The sequence below is a fragment of the Chelonoidis abingdonii genome, chromosome 9, assembly GCF_003597395.2.
Source record: "Chelonoidis abingdonii isolate Lonesome George chromosome 9, CheloAbing_2.0, whole genome shotgun sequence".
In the NCBI taxonomy this organism is placed as follows: Eukaryota; Metazoa; Chordata; order Testudines; family Testudinidae; genus Chelonoidis; species Chelonoidis abingdonii.
In genome coordinates, this window is record NC_133777.1 from 43,255,956 (window position 1) to 43,270,991 (window position 15,036).

The 15,036-nt window shown below is 55.7% G+C and overlaps 1 protein-coding gene across 4 annotated transcripts in view; it reads right to left on the reverse strand.

Annotated features, from left to right (window-relative positions):
- Positions 1-11,204: 11,204 nt before the first annotated feature.
- Positions 11,205-15,036, reverse strand: part of AP3B2 (adaptor related protein complex 3 subunit beta 2) — a 70,333-nt gene continuing 66,501 nt past the window's right edge. For all 4 annotated transcript variants that reach the window (XM_075069460.1, XM_075069461.1, XM_075069458.1 and 1 more), the window contains 2 exons: positions 12,503-12,641; positions 11,205-11,867 (listed from right to left, as the gene is read on the reverse strand). In XM_075069460.1, coding sequence (XP_074925561.1) covers positions 11,717-11,867; positions 12,503-12,641 — 290 coding nt within the window. In that variant the 3' untranslated portion in view covers positions 11,205-11,716. The remainder of the gene's footprint in view (positions 11,868-12,502; positions 12,642-15,036) is intronic.

Here is a 15,036-nt window from a genome sequence, read left to right on the forward strand (position 1 = left end):
CCTGGCTCTGTTTTATAAATTCCTGTTAGGGTGGCTAGGAAACAACTAACCTGGGTATGAGGGGCATGTGCCAGGGCTGAGATTTGCTACCCTGCTGTAGTGTCCATCTGTTCATAGCCCTCATGGTTCCTTTGCCACTTGGCCTCTTACATTCTGAGAACATTGCACTGAGCACCATGAGGCCCCTCATGTGTGGCTCACTCCCTCTCCAGCACAGTTCCTACCCCCCCGACTCCCCAGTGAGCTCACTCCCACCTTCCCAGCCCTCACTGTAGCTGTTTGAAGACACTCCCAAGCAGGGGCCTGGTTCCTTCTCCTCACCTCCTTCTTAACAGCCACCCACTCTTTCACAGGGTTCTGGGCTCCATGTCAGGTACTCCCCACATCCCAGCCTCTGCTGCAGCTACCTGTCACCTCCTGCCAGCTGCTTTCTGAACAGGCCCTAGAAGCAGGAGATGGCAGTTGTTGGGATGCAAGGAGGTTCTGGTTGGGTAGTTGTACGGTGATGGTGACCTTCAGAGGGATTTAACGTACCTGTGTCGGTGCCTGCAGACAGGGCAGTGCGCAGAGCTACCTGTTTGCACCTACATATAGGAGCCAGAGAGGGGGCACATGCTGCTGTTTCTGGGGGCCGCCTGAGGTAAGTGCCACCCCGAGCCTGCACCCCTGACCCTCTCCCATGCCATAATTCCCTGCTCCAGCCCTGATCCCCTCCCACCCTCCGAACCTCTCTTCCCTAGCCTGGCAACCCCTCCTGCACCCCAAGCCCCTCATCCCCACCCCCATCCCAGAGCCTGGACCCCCAGCTGGAGTCCTCACTTTCCCCACACCCCAACCCCCTGATCCAGTGCAGAGCCCCCTCCTGCACCCTAAACCCCTCATTTCTGGCCCCACTCATGGAACCTGCACCCCCAGCCTAGAGATGGTACCGCCTCCCACACCCCAACCCCTTGTGTCAGCCCAGAGCCCCCTCCGCTGCTCCAAATCCCTCTGCTCCACCCCCAGCCCAGAGCCCCCTCCTGCACCACAAACTCCTCATCCCCAACCCTATGCCAGAGCCCACATTCCCGGCCAGAATCCTCACTTTCCCCATGCCCAACCCCCTGCCCCAGTCTTGATCCCCCTCCCACCATCCACACTCCTCGGTCCCAGTCTGGAGCACCCTCTTCCACTGCAAACCTCTCATTCTCAGCCCCACTCCAGAGTCTGCACCCCCAGCCCTCACCCACTCCCACATCTCAACCCACTACCTCAGCCCAGAGCCCCTTCCCACACCCTGAACTCCAAATTTCTGGCCCCACCACAGAGCCCGCACCCCCCAGCCAGAGCCCTCACCACCTCCTGCACCCCAAGTCCTTGAGCCAGCCCGGTGAAAAATGAGTGACTGAGGGTGGGGAGAGCGAGTGATGGAGGGAGGGGTGATGGATTGAGCAGGAGCAGGGCCTCTGAGAAGGAGCGGGGCCTTGGAGGAGGGGCGGAGCAAGGGTGTTTGGTTTTGTGCGAGCAGAAAGTTGGCAACCCTACCTACAGCTCTCTCCTAGGCTTTATTGAAACTGCAGGTCAGTTGTGAGTAAAGTTACAACCTGTGAGTCCAATCAGCCCTCTGCAGCCTGCCTGGCACATTGTGCGGCTGCTCTCTGGCCACAGGACTGGGGTGCTGTCTGCTGGCTGGCAGAGAAGGACTCAGAAGGTGATGAGGGGGTTTGTGGTAGAGGTGCTGACCTGAGGTTCAGGGGACCTGGCTCAGTTCTCAGCCCTCACACAGACTCTCTGAGCTTGAGCGAGTCACTTTTACATCTACACTGCAGAGTGAAGCTGGTCTCTTACACGGGGGTCAGCCCAAACCCCAGTACCATCCGCACACACACCCCACACCCAGGCTGATATGTGCTTTGAGCCTGGCTGGCTCGCCTGCTTGGGGTATGCAGTACTGCAAATGCTCACAAGCCTTTCACAAGGCATAGGCTTGCACAGGGCTTCAGGACTCATCTAGCGATACACAAGAAGCTCCAGCCCTCCCGAAACTCAACCCTGCCAGAAACCAGCAGAGTCTCTCCCCTGTGCTCCGCTGCTCTCAGGGGGGGGGAGGATTGGGGGGGAGGAGGAGGAGCAAAGACCCCAGAAGCTCAGGGCAGCTCTGCTCCCCCTTCCCTTTCCCCTCTTGTGAGCAACGAGGACAGGACGGTGCCTCTGCCTCCCCCACCAGGCAGCACCCAGCTGGGGGAGGGCCAGAAGGGGATGGGGGCCCTGCTGCAGCCCTCCCAGCCTGGGAAAGTGAGGAGAAGAATACCAGGAGGAGCAGAGGTGAGGCTGATGACTGGAAAGGGGAGGATTGGGGTGGGGGGGCTGAACTGTGAGGGTGGAGGCTGATGGGAGCTTAGCTGGTGGGAGAGCAGGATTAATTGCTGGTTGGGGCAGGCAGATGTGGGGTGACAACTTCTACAGTGGGGGCCAATGTCCCCTCAACCCCCCTTCCCTTTATCTGAGGGAAGGGATCAGAAGGAGACCCCATCGACTAGAAGGCATGCAGGGGTGTAATCAGAAAGGCCAAAGCACAACTGGAGTTTCAGTTAGCAAGGAATGTGAAGGGTAACAAGAAGGGTTTCTACAGGTATGTTAGCAACAAGAATTAGTACAGGGAAAGTGTGGGAACCTTACTGAATGGGGGAGGCAATCTAATGATGGAAAAAAGTTGAAGTCCTCAATGTTTTTTTTGCCTCGGTCTTCACAAAGTCAGCTCCCAGGCAGCACAGTATGGGGAGGAGGTGAGCAGCCCTTAGTGGTGAAAGAACAGGTTAAGGACTGTTTACAAAAGCTGGACATGCACAAGTCCATGGGTCCGGATCTAATGCATCTGAGGGTGCTGAGGAGGTTGGCCGATATGATTGCAGAGCCATTGGCCATTATCTCTGAAAACTTGTGGCAATTAGGGGAGGTCCTGAATAATTGGAAAAAGGCAAATATAGTCCCCATCCTTAAAAAAGGGAAGAAGGAGAATCTGGGGAAACTACAGACCAGTCAGCGTCACCTCAGTCCCTGGAAAAATCATGGAGCAGGTCCTCAAAGAATCCATTTTGAAGCACTTGGAGGAGAGGAATGTGATCAGTGCCACTGACTTGAAGGTATAAAATCTGAAATAGTTGTGGATGAGGACAAAGTCACAAAACTCAGCCACCAGGTTTGCCATGACATTATTGGCGATACTGTTCCTGATGACTTGTAGTCCATCTTTGTGTGGAATATTGGTGTAGAGAGTTTCTGCATCCATAGTGGCCAGGATGGTTTTCTGGAAGATCACCAATGGATTGTAGTTTCCTCAGGAAGTCAGTGGTGTCTCGAAGATAGCTGGGAGTGCTGGTAGCATAGGGCCTGAGGAGAGGGTCCACATAGCCAGACAATCCTGCTGTCAGGGTGCCAATGCCTGAGATGATGGGGCATCCAGGATTCCCAGGTTTATGGATCTTGGGGAGCAGACAGACTACCCCTAGTTGGGGCTCTAGGAGTGTGTCTGTGTAGATTTGTTCCTGTGTTTCTTCAGGGATTTTCTTGAGCAGATGGTGCAGTTTCTTTTGGTACTCCTCAGTGGGATCAGAGGGTAACGGCCTGTAGAATGTGGTGAACTGCTGTCTGCATGCTTCTCTCCTCCTCCAGTCTCTTGGAGATACTCTTAGCCAGTTGGTGGTTTTGGGGCATCTCCCCAAAGCATGCTCCTGGGTGTACTCGCACTGCCCAACAAGTGGAGCCCTGGTGTGCTCCTCCAGACAGTATGCTGTGTGCTGGGGAAAGCAACTCCAGGATCTTCTCACGCTGGCTGAACTGAGCTGGGCAGAAATTGAGCAGGCCATGTGGAATGAGGTGTTAAACATTAACTGGGTGTATATACATTGGCATCCAGTCCATAGGAGATGAGTGGGAAGTGAGCAGCAGCAGGACTGGAGAATACAGGCTCCCCACCCCCCCACCCTCTGGGGAATTGTGGGAATGCATTGGAGGTCTGTCACAACCTGAGTTCCATTACCCGGGCTTCAGCTGCACCCCCACTGTGGCGCTAAAGTGAAACCTGGGATCTAACCTGCAAGCCAGCCGAGGCTCAAAGCACGCATGAACCCAGGTTAAGGAGGGTTTGTGTGTGGATGGCAGGGGGTTGGGCTAAAACCTGGCTCAGAGCCTTAAGTCTGCAGTGAAGACAAAGTGGAGAGGAAGCAGGGGGCCAGGCCTTCTTGGGCACAGAGCATGCTGCAGTGGCAGACGTGGGGGATTCTGAGCCAGCATGCTGCCTGCAGTTGTTTGTTCCTACACGTTAGGGAAACAGGACTGTGTGGCCAGCCCTCATTACCAGGCTTGCACCAAAGAATAGACTTGACGTGTGGCATCAGTTTCTCCTCCTAACGGAAACAAACCTGCAGCCCCCAAATGCTGGCAAAGGGCTTGGGCCAAAGGGGCAACGGTAGTATTTTTAAATGCACAGGGGCAGTCACAGTGCAGAGGGGCTTCTGTCAACCTATCCTGCAGCTACATCTTCCACAGGAGAGGAACTGATCACAGAACCATGGCAGCCATGGTCACGGGGCAGCTTTTGGACCTGGTTCATTCTGGAGCCTTTTCCCCTGAGCTAATCCTTTGCTGGGCAGATCCCAAGCTGCTCTTTCTCCACCTTGCCTGCTAGATCACCCAGAGGATGCTAATAGATCACTGCAGAGCACAGAGCCCTACCCCCATCATGTGAGAGGAGGTGGGCCCAGCAGCTATGTTCCCCTGGGCTGTGCCTGCTCAGAGCTCGCAGTTTACAAGAGAAGCCAGAGAAAACTTAGGTTCTGTTAGAAATTGAGCAGCTGATTCAATAGGTGGCGCTGTTTCCTCTGTGTCAGTACTGTGCTAATGCTCTAGGGTGAGGCTAGGGGGCACTATGCAGTGGAAAGAACTATACTTTGGAACTGACAAAAAAGTGAGGCTGAGACTATAGTGTAGTTGTTATAGATCTTGGGAGACTGATGTTTTAGCCTAATTCACATTCCTCTTTCCTAAAATTCCCTCTGCAGTTTCAGTTGGAATGTGGGATTCTTCTTCACTTCCTGTCCTAACTGTTGTGTTGTCTGCACTGTGGAATTGACTAGCAAGATGGAAAACATGATTATTATCATGATCTTCCAGCCCACACCGCTGATTTTTCTTTTTAACTTTTTTAAACTTTAAAAAAAATTACAAACCATCAAACAGCTTGAAAGATCATTCTTCCTGGACTGCAGGCATTCCAGCATTTTGTCAGCTTTCAGAAAAAAAAAGTTGTCAAAGACCTTGTCCATTTTAGTTTGTTTCCTTTTCTTTCCTAGATAACTCTTCAGGGGAGTTGGGAACTTTACTGGATTATCCCAAGATAGGATTTCTCTCTCTTCTGGACAACAAACCCTTTAATCATTCTCTTTATTTCATCATAATTCTGTTCCTGTCTTAGCCAGGTTGTAGACAGCTGCCTCTTAGACTTAACACCTGCCAATCGTTGGTACAGAGCAGACAATCCACAGTGTATCAGACCAGCCTGCTCGAAATCCAGAGGGTAATAAATACAAAGCCCAGATAGCAAACATAGCTTATGTTATGAGCAGCTACCTCAGAATTATGTCAGACATCCTCTGAGATTAGACAAGACAGTCAGTGACAGAGGAAAGCTCAGCATCTATCTGAGCACCAAAATAAGGGGTCGGCCTTTCAAAGAGCACTTTGTGTGGTGAACAATTTTGAAAATCAGACATGGGTGTCACACTGGGAGCTGAGCACATGGGAGATCTCCCCCTTATTTGGGGGCCTACCTGGGTGCTGAGCTCCTTGAAAGGCAGACCCCAGATGTTACTGGTTTATCCCACAGAGCATGTAACGCTAACAGACTGTTGGCCTGTGCTCATTAAAGCCTCCCCTGGATTCTGCTGTTTGAGGCTACGGAGCAAAGGGGCAGGTTCCAAAGCACTGTGCTTTGTTGGTATTTGTTCTGCAGAATGAAGTAGTGCAGGTGAGGTGCCCTCAGGAATAAAGTCCCTTTAACACCATTAATTCCTTGTGGCTCTGGCCTAAGATCTTGGTGGGGCTCATACATCTCAGTCCCTCCTAGCCATTCCATGACCCACTTGTGGCCCCAGGATCCAGGGGTCTTCACTCCAGCTTCCTTTAAGAGATGATCTCTCCTCCCAGCAGCATCCCTTCCCTGTTGGAGTCATACAGTGAGCTATCATTCTGTCCTCTCTTCTCCGGGAGTTTTCCATTGCTGGCTTTTTCAAGCATATCGAGTTCAGTGCTAAGCCACCCACCCACGCTTTGTATCAAGTACTTTGGCGCATACATGGAGGGTGTTTTGCATCCTTTAGCTTTAGCATGCAGTATTCTCTGCTGGCCCAAGTCTGTTGGGATGCCAGCCAGAGACAGTGAGGCTCTCTTTTCTCTCCTGCTGGTTAATTGCCAGGCACACTTAGGGCCTGATTACACCTACACTTGCAGGGAGATAACTAGGGCTGGGCTACACCCCCACTGGAAGTGAAGTAACTAAATCTGTTTTATTTCACATCTTTTGTTGTTTCAGCGAAAGTCTCTCTGTGTGGACACCTTTATTTTGGATGAAGACTGTCCTATTTGACTTTAATCTTTCTTTTTTGTATACCAATTGAAACAGGCCACTCTTAGTCCAAAATAGGTATCCAGTCCACCCAGGGACCTGCCCCCAAACAACAAGAGGGGTGAGATAAAACTGGCTGAGGATGTGTCTACAGACAGAGATGCCCTAGTTTCACACCAGGTAGGCTTTTAAGATGATTTAGGTAAACCAGCAAAAAAGGTTGTGTGGATGCTTGTATTTCAGTTTAATGAGATTTATCTTGGATTAGCTTCAGTTGAAGCTCTGTGCCTCAATTTCCCATCTGTGAAGCAGGGCTAATAATCCTTCCTTTGTCTAAAGAATTGCTGCTTGAGGCAGGCACAGCCTCCGTCTGGGTGTTTGCAACAAGGACCTGATCACAACGGGGGCCTCTCGCTGTTACTGGAATAGAAACCAACAGTCATGATTAATAGGGAATAAACAGCTCCCCTGAGTCAGTGAAAGCCCAGAGCAGGCTGGCTCCATGGCGTGGGGGGAAGCTGAGTCCCTTGTCAGGAGCTCCATGTACACCAGGGAACTAACCAGGTTCTTGAAATAAAGGGTTTCAAACCCAAATCTCTGGCCTGGTTGCAGGCCACATGGCCATGCTGGCCAGCCCAGGGAGCTGGCTTGGAAAGCCACCTGGTCTAGTGGGCTGGATCCTGGGTGCAGGGGGGGGCACTGTGTGACCCACACCCCTGGGGGGCACAGTATGGCCCTACAGATGCATTGCCTTCTCCTCCCCTGCTGGGTGCCCCAATGCAGGCACGCTAGACAAGATCCGGCTCTGAGGGCTCTCATTTCTTACAGCATCTTAGCTTAGTCCTTAGTACAACTGGGAGAGGCTGATAACTCTGGTAAGTGGCCCCACCTGCACCCAGAGTCTCTCAGCCCTGCAGAGTCTGTGCTGATCATTCCAGCTGGCTGCAGCCTCTGCTCAGCTTCTCTCAGCTTCCCCTTTATTCCTGGCCTGGCTTCCTTCAAGCTGGATACACCTTCACTACCTGTTGGGCTCCCTGCAGGCTTCTGAGTCAGCCCTTGGCCTGGGCCTGATTCAGCTGTGGGAGCTCCCTGTCCTGTGGCTGTGCTAACTGTCCCCAGCTGTGGCAGAGAGCTGAGCCAGGCACAGGTGGGCCTGGACCAGAAAGAGCCCTGTCCACCTGGGACACGCTGCCTCTGCCCTTCTTTGGGTCTCTCCCACCCTGTGCCTGGTGCTTGTATTAGATCATGAGCCCTTCAGGAGGTGCCTGAGCTGTTGGGGCCACTTCTGTAATACAAATAATAAATCCCTCCGGGATGGGGATCCAAGGTGCTGTGGCCACACATGCAATCAAATCGCTCCCACTGTCCCCTGGCAGCTTGCCAGAGCTGGCCATCGCAGCCCTGGGCAATGTCCAGATTCCAGTTTTCACCTGTGGGGGGCAGGGAGCTGTGTGGCACAGGCCTTGGTCTGATGAGGAGGAATGTTGCTGCGCTGCAGCGGGTCACGTTCCTGGCACAGACACCAGCTGGGGCTGGGAGACCCTCCGGGTCCTTCAAGCTGACTGTTTCACAGTACCACCTTGGGGTGACTCAACACTACACCCCATGTTCCCCCAGGCCAGTCCTCCCACCCAGCAGGGCTGCTGCGCCATGAAACCACAAGGGGTGGGAAGAGGAGCAAGAGGCGCACTGGGTGTTACCCAAAGGCCGCAGGGTGCATGAAGGAAACCTGCCTATACCCAGCCAAACTGTCCCCTGGAAGAACTGAGGGGATCAGCCCCCGGGCCCACAAACACAGCGTACCGGAGAACAGCTGCAGGTACTGGGGAAGAGGCGCAGTGTGTTTCCAGGCTGGCTTTCGTGCAGCAGGATGGGTCTGCTGCAGAGGGAACAGACAAAGGGAGCTGCCATCCAGGCCCTTGGACGGGTGAGATCCTGGGGGCTCTGGGGAATGCAGGCCCTTGCTAAAGAGTCTGGTTGAAAGCTGCTGCAAGGGCACGTGTAGGGTATGGTCTAGTGCAGGAGTCAGCAACCTTTCGGAAGTGCTGGGCCGAGTCTTCATTTAGTCACTCTGATTTAAGGTTTCAGGTGCTAGTGATACATTTTAATGTTTTCAGAAGGTCTCTTTCTATAAGTGTATAATATATAACTAAACTATTGTTGTATGTAAAGTAAATAAGGTTTTAAAAATGTTTAAGAAGTTTCATTTAAAATTAAATTAAAATGCAGAGCCCCCCAGACTGGTGGCCAGGACTCGGGCAGAGTGAGTGCCACTGAAATACAGCTCGCTTGCCGCCTTCGGCATGCGTGCCATAGGTTTCCTATCCCTGGTCTAGTGGTTAGAGCAGAGAACTGGGCTCTGTGGCCATGGGTGAATCCTGGCCCATCTGTGCCTCAGTTTCCCTATCTTTGTAAAGGATTTGCATTCCCTCAGTGAGAGGGGCCAAACGCGGGTGGTGTTATAACACAGTGAGGGCTGTAGCTGAGTTCAGGGTCCCAGCACGTGTTAGTCTGGGTGCTAATGGGCTTGGGCCTTCCTTCTCCCTCAGGGCCCAAGGCCAGCCCACAGGTTGGTGTTATGGCCAAAGGTCAAGTCACCGCAGGAGCCACCTGGCCTGCCAGGCTGTGAGGGAAGCGGGAGCTTTCTCCCATGGGCACAGCTCCCACAGCCAGTCCATCCCCAGGTGTGAGATGGGCAGAGAGCCTGGGCCAGGGCCAGGAGCTGGCGCCTGACTGGTCTGTGCCAATGTTTGTTGGTGGCAAGGGGTGGCCGGTTTCTGCATCTGGGTGGTGGCAGTACTATCATGGAGGTGGCCACAGGCTGCTGTGGAGAAGGATGCCCTCGGCTGCAGCCCAGCAGGGCATCCCTTCCTGCAGTACACCTCAGCCCACTGCCAGAGCGTCAGTTCTTGGCCTTTTTCCTAAGCCAGCCAGGGAAGGCCCAGGGCAGTGGGGAGCAGGGCTGGCCCTTCCATTTAGATGACCTAGGCAATCGCCTAGGGCGCCAGGATTATTGGGGGGTGGCATTTTGCCAGGGGGGGGCGGCAGGCGGCTCTGGTGGACCTGCCACAGGCGTGCCTGTGGAGGGTCCACTGGTCCCGCGGCTCCGGTGGACCTCCCGCAGGGACGCCTGCGGCAGGTCCACCGGAGCCGCGGGAGCAGCGCACGGGGTGGCGAAATGGCCGTGCGCCTAGGGCGCCAAAAACACTGGTGCCGGTCCTGGTGGGGAGGCCTGTGATGTGGACACTCAGAACTGAGCTGAGGTAAAAGATTCCCTCTCCCACTGCCAACCTCTTGGGAACACACTGGGGGCACTGTAAGCCCATGCCAGCCTGGTGCCCCACACTTGAGAGCCCCTAAGAAAGGGCACAGGCTCCCCCCCAGCTTCATGGGGCAGGGTTGATTCGAGGTGCTGAGCTGGACTCAAGTTGGCTGGCATCACACCATGGGTGCTGACTGCCCAGCCCCCCCGGCACTCCACCACTATACTCCCGATCATAGTGCTGAAGACGACTGTAGCAGCAGATCCACATATCTGCCCCCTCCAGGGGGATGTCCTCCTGCTCCACCTGCAGGATTAGCCTCACTCCTTGGCTGCAGCTGGGCAACAGGCATCATGCCATCGAGTGCCCTCCACAGGGAGTGGCCCACAAGGTGCCCCAGAGTGCCAGAAGGGACTGAGGCCAGGCTGCCTGAGCAGGACCTGGGCAGGGTGAGCTGGAGTTTGGTTGAGCTGGGCCCTTCATTTGGCCCCATGGAGATCCCTGCAGTAGGAGGCTGCTCCCTGGTGAAGAGCAGGGCCCTCACTGCAGCCTGCTGTTAATGGAGATTCCCTGCTCCCTGTGCGGAGCTGCCATGTAGTGTCACAGCACGGTGCTAAGAGGCTACTAGCCTGCTCCCCAGAGGCAGCTGCAGTGTGGGGGGAGGTGCCCTTGGTGTATGGCTGGCAAGTTGAGTGGCTATGTCAGTGAGGGGGGCTAGCGAACACAAGGGCTCTACCCCCTTCCACCCATCCTGAGCTCTGCAGTGCCAAGGCCTCACTTCCCCAGTGCATTCCTGCCCCTCCCTCCCAGGGCCCCCTCTGCAGGCTTGACGGCTGCACTGGTGGAGGGGCAGGGCTCTTCAGAGTAGAAAGTGCAGAGAACGCTTCCCTATGCATAGGGAGGCCTGCCCGCTCTTCCATCTCCTCCTGGCAGAGGGGCTAATACCGCCCCAAAGCAGCATCACCTGTGGGGAGCATTGATCTAGGGCTGGCTGCCCCCTTCCTACCCTCTGCGAACCCAGAGAGGTGGCAGAGGGGCTCTCTGGACCTTCCCTCCCCTCCTGTGCTAGGCTCACTCCAAGCAGCATGGTATTTCCATGGCGTTTCTCCTCCAGGGTGCTTGCCAGCCAGGCCTCAGACACTGGCTCTCACAGATCGGGACCCTAAGGCCCCCACCTGCTCCCATAGCAAGGCTTAGACTGGGGCCTGCATTGCAGGGCCGGCTGCCAGGCCCAGCTGGGACTGGAGAGGCTGCCAGGCCTGAGTGGGACAGGCACCTGGGCAGACCCATGGGGGGCTGGAGGAGTAATTCCACACACAAAGCAGAGCTGGGCAGCAGGACAGTTTCCAAGGGATTGTATTGATGTTCCTGGTCATAATAAATAGAGCTACAGCGAGATCGGCACTGAGCGACTTCACAGCATGGAGCCCAAGGCCACACTGCCAGGGCGCCATCAGAGCTCACCCTCCATTGGCTGCTGCCCTAGTACCCACCCCCAAACTCAGCAGCCTTCATCTGCTCCCCTCCCTCACCCCCTGCTCCTCAGGGACACAGCCAGGTCTTGGGGGAGGGGGGGGGAGAGGGGGAGCAAAATCCTCCAGGGCAGTGGCTGTGTGCCTGGGGGGTGGGGGTGGGGGGGAGAAGGGGGCTACGGACAGCAGGGAGCACCCTGTCCTGGTTCCCAGGTTGTGGAAAGGGGTGTGAGCAGGTCTGTCTATCACTGCTGTCAGCCAATGGAGAGGAGGCTGAGATGTGGACAATAGATGGTGGGGAGGGGGGGAATCTCGGTGGGGGATGGGCAGGGTGCTGTTCACAGGCTGTGGGGGGATAGGGAGGAGCAGCAGCCTCCTGGTCACTGTGCCAAGGCCTGGCTAATGTCCTGCACCAGCATGGTGCCAATCACCATCTTCTCACTGTTGACAGTTAGGTGGGCCCTGGCTGCTTCCTTCTGCTCCAAGGTGATGAGGATGAGGCTCCCGCTGGTCACCGTCTTGGCAGCGAACCTGCCCGTGGGAAAGGAGGGAGCATGAAGGTGCTGTCTTAGGGCAACACTCAGCTGATCACCAAGGCTGCAGCCCAGTGCCGGGAGAGGTGGTCCTGAGGCAGTGACACCCTGTTACCTCAGCACTGGGCCTCTAGTCATCCCCTGTGCCTGCGTAGCACCAGCTGCTCCATTCACCCACCTGGTGTGGCCAGACCTGCTGACCACAGAGCTGCCTTGCAAAGAACAGGGGAGCTGGGTCGCAGCCTGGGGCCCCTGTCTGGGCAAGGGACTGTCACAAGCAGTGTGCCAGCATCACATCCACTTTATAACAGTGTCCCCTGGTACTAATCTAGCCCAGGAACCGGCAGCTAAAGGCACCAGGAGCCGGCAGGTCCCAGAGCGACACCGGCAGGGTCAGGGAGGGCGAATGCAAGGCACTGAGTAGAACACGGATCTGCCCCAGCCAGTGCCTGCCTGTTTCCCAATGGGACAACAGAGGCTCAGGCTACAGCCCTCTGTAACCCACAGCTCCTCGGTGTCTCCCCAAGGGATGGCTGGCTCACAGAGGGAACCTGCTCCAGCCTGGGCTACCAGGGCTGCTCCTTTCAGCTCCAGCAGTTGGGACTTGTGCGTGTAGATCAGGGTCCCCCCCACCTGTACTCATTGTCCGCTCCGCAGGGCACACGGCTGACGTTGGCAGCCGCCGTCACTCGCTGGACGATTGTGTGGTCGCTCTGGCATTTGTCCAGCAGTGTCAGCTTCTCTGTGATCTCACTCATTCCTGTCAGCTTGCCTGGAAAGGGGATTGGAGAGGGGTCAGCCTGGGGCAGCTCTGCAAAGGGCTGGGCAGAGCTATCCCTGCGGCTAATCTGGTTTAAAGGATGGATGTGGACAGGGCCATCTAGCCCCCTGAGACAGGCACCTGCCCTGATTTGAATGACAGGGCTGAGCTGCCCGAGCACCCTCCCTGGAGTGACTGGCAGAGGCAGGGCTCGGGTCTTTGGCAACAAGGACGAAAACCACTTGGGTGGTGTGTGTGGCAACAAACCGGTGCCAGGGACCAATCCACGCAGGACTCTTCCAGACACCAGCTCCGCCCAGCATCTGAGGACCCAGGTGGGCTTCTTCTGCCTGGGCCAGCACTGCCCCAATAGATTCTCCTGCGAGAACATGGCTGGTGGTTGAGGCGATGACCTGGCTCGGAGTCAGGTGGGGGTAGCCGTCTAGGTCAGCGTCAGGTTCTCCAAGCCTGCAGAGCAGTGCCAGGCAGGGCCAATGGGCTGCCTCTAGTGGCACGGTAACAAGCTCCTGTTGTGCTTTGCTGCTTACGTCAAACATCAGAGGCCCAGGAATAGTGCGTGCTAACTATACATGTGCCAGACCTAAAGGCACACCCTGCTGCTCCAGCTGGTTTCTAACACTCAACACAGTGAGTGCCACTAGAAGGCCCACAAACTGTTTAAAGGGACACTACCCTATTCCTATGCATTACATCAATGGGACGAGAGCCAGGAGGGCCGCAGAATGCTTGTTCACAGGGGTGGGGAGAGATAGTCCCTTGGGGGCTCTTCCCAATTCACTCCAAGCCCTGGGGTCCTAAAAGGCCTGAACCCCACCCCCCAGTGGTTGAGAAAGAGTGGCGGTGAGCCAAGGAGCACTTCATGCACTGGCTGGGGGGTGGTCATACTCTTCCCAGGGCAGACCAGCTGCCCACGCCCTGCCCATGCTGGTTCTGACACTCAGCTAGGCCTCCTGCGCTGGCTGGCCACAAGCTGTTATTGAATGAAGTCAGAAAGCTGAACCCCGTCCGGGGCTCCCCGCATGAGCTCATCGCTGCGACGGCTGAATCCCAGCCCCCCAAGGCTGGGTCTAGGTCCAGGTTCCAGTCCCCACAGTGCAGTGTTTGTAGTGGGGAGCTTTGCTGCAGGCTCCGATCTCACTGAACTGTAACTGCTCCTCATAGAGTGCTCTGACACTGCACAAGAAATGGTTCAAAGGCCATTAGCTTCACCGGAGCTTGTGCAACCGTGTCTTACAGGCACTGTCCATAGTGTGTGTCTGGGGAAGCAGACATTCCCTCCTTCACCCTGTGCTAACAGGGCTCCAGGGCTCTCTACTCTGGGCCCAAGTCAAATGATCATCATTAAACCAGTGCAGGGTGGCTGTGAAATGCTCCCGTTCCACGTGAGCACTGTTGTACCATGGGCCCTTCTTGTCCAGCCTCCTGCAATAGCCACCAGCTGCTTCTCACAAGGAAGGCAACTCCTCTAACACACTGAGCCAGCTGCCCACTGCTGTCCAGCGGGACAGGAGTTCTGCCCTGGCCCTGCAGCGCTTGGCTTAGCCCATGCGGCTGCAGGAGGTCTGACCTTAGCCTGCTGGCAGCAGAGCCACCCATAGCACTATTGGCCACAAACCCATTTGATTCAGGAGAAAAAGCTAGAAGTAGTTACATCTCTCAAGCTCAGCTTCAGCCAGATACTGAGAAGGCTTCCTGACAGGACAGGTGGGGCCCAGCTGGCACAATGGGGTGACATGAGGCTGGACTTGCCCTAGGGAGACGAATGTGGCAGCCTAAGAGAACTGGCAGGAGCCCCCTCGCTTGTTTCACCTAGTCCAGCGCTAATGCTAGGGACCAATCCTGCCCTGGCCCAGAAGAGGGGATGGACAGGGCAGCAGGCCTTTCCCATTGCATACGACTAGGATTCTGATATCACCCAGCAAGTCCTGCCTTTGGAGAGAGGCAAACCCCTTCCCAGTGAGGGCGTGGGAATGCGAGGGGCTAACAAGCCTAGTGGGCCAGTGGAACAGTGCAGGCAGCCAGCCCCACGCAGGAGTTGCCAAACAGTCCAGGGGAGTCTGGCTCTAGCCTGCTGGTCTGGGGCAGGCTCGAGTGGGTGATGCTTGCAGTGCCAAGGCTGCTAGGGAATTGATCATTAGGGGAAATTGCTGTAAAGCTGCCTCCAGCAATGACCTCAGGAACCATGAGACTCAGCTCTGGCAGAGGCTGCACTGGGCCTGGGCACACATACCCACGGATGCAGCTGCAGTGGGAGGCAGACTGGCATAGGATGAGGCCTATACACGGAGGACGGAAACCCCTCTATGTCCTACCATGGCTCTCTGAGTTGCTGCCCGCCCAGAACCTCAGCACCAATGAAATGAATCTTCTCTAGCTCCCTATGCTT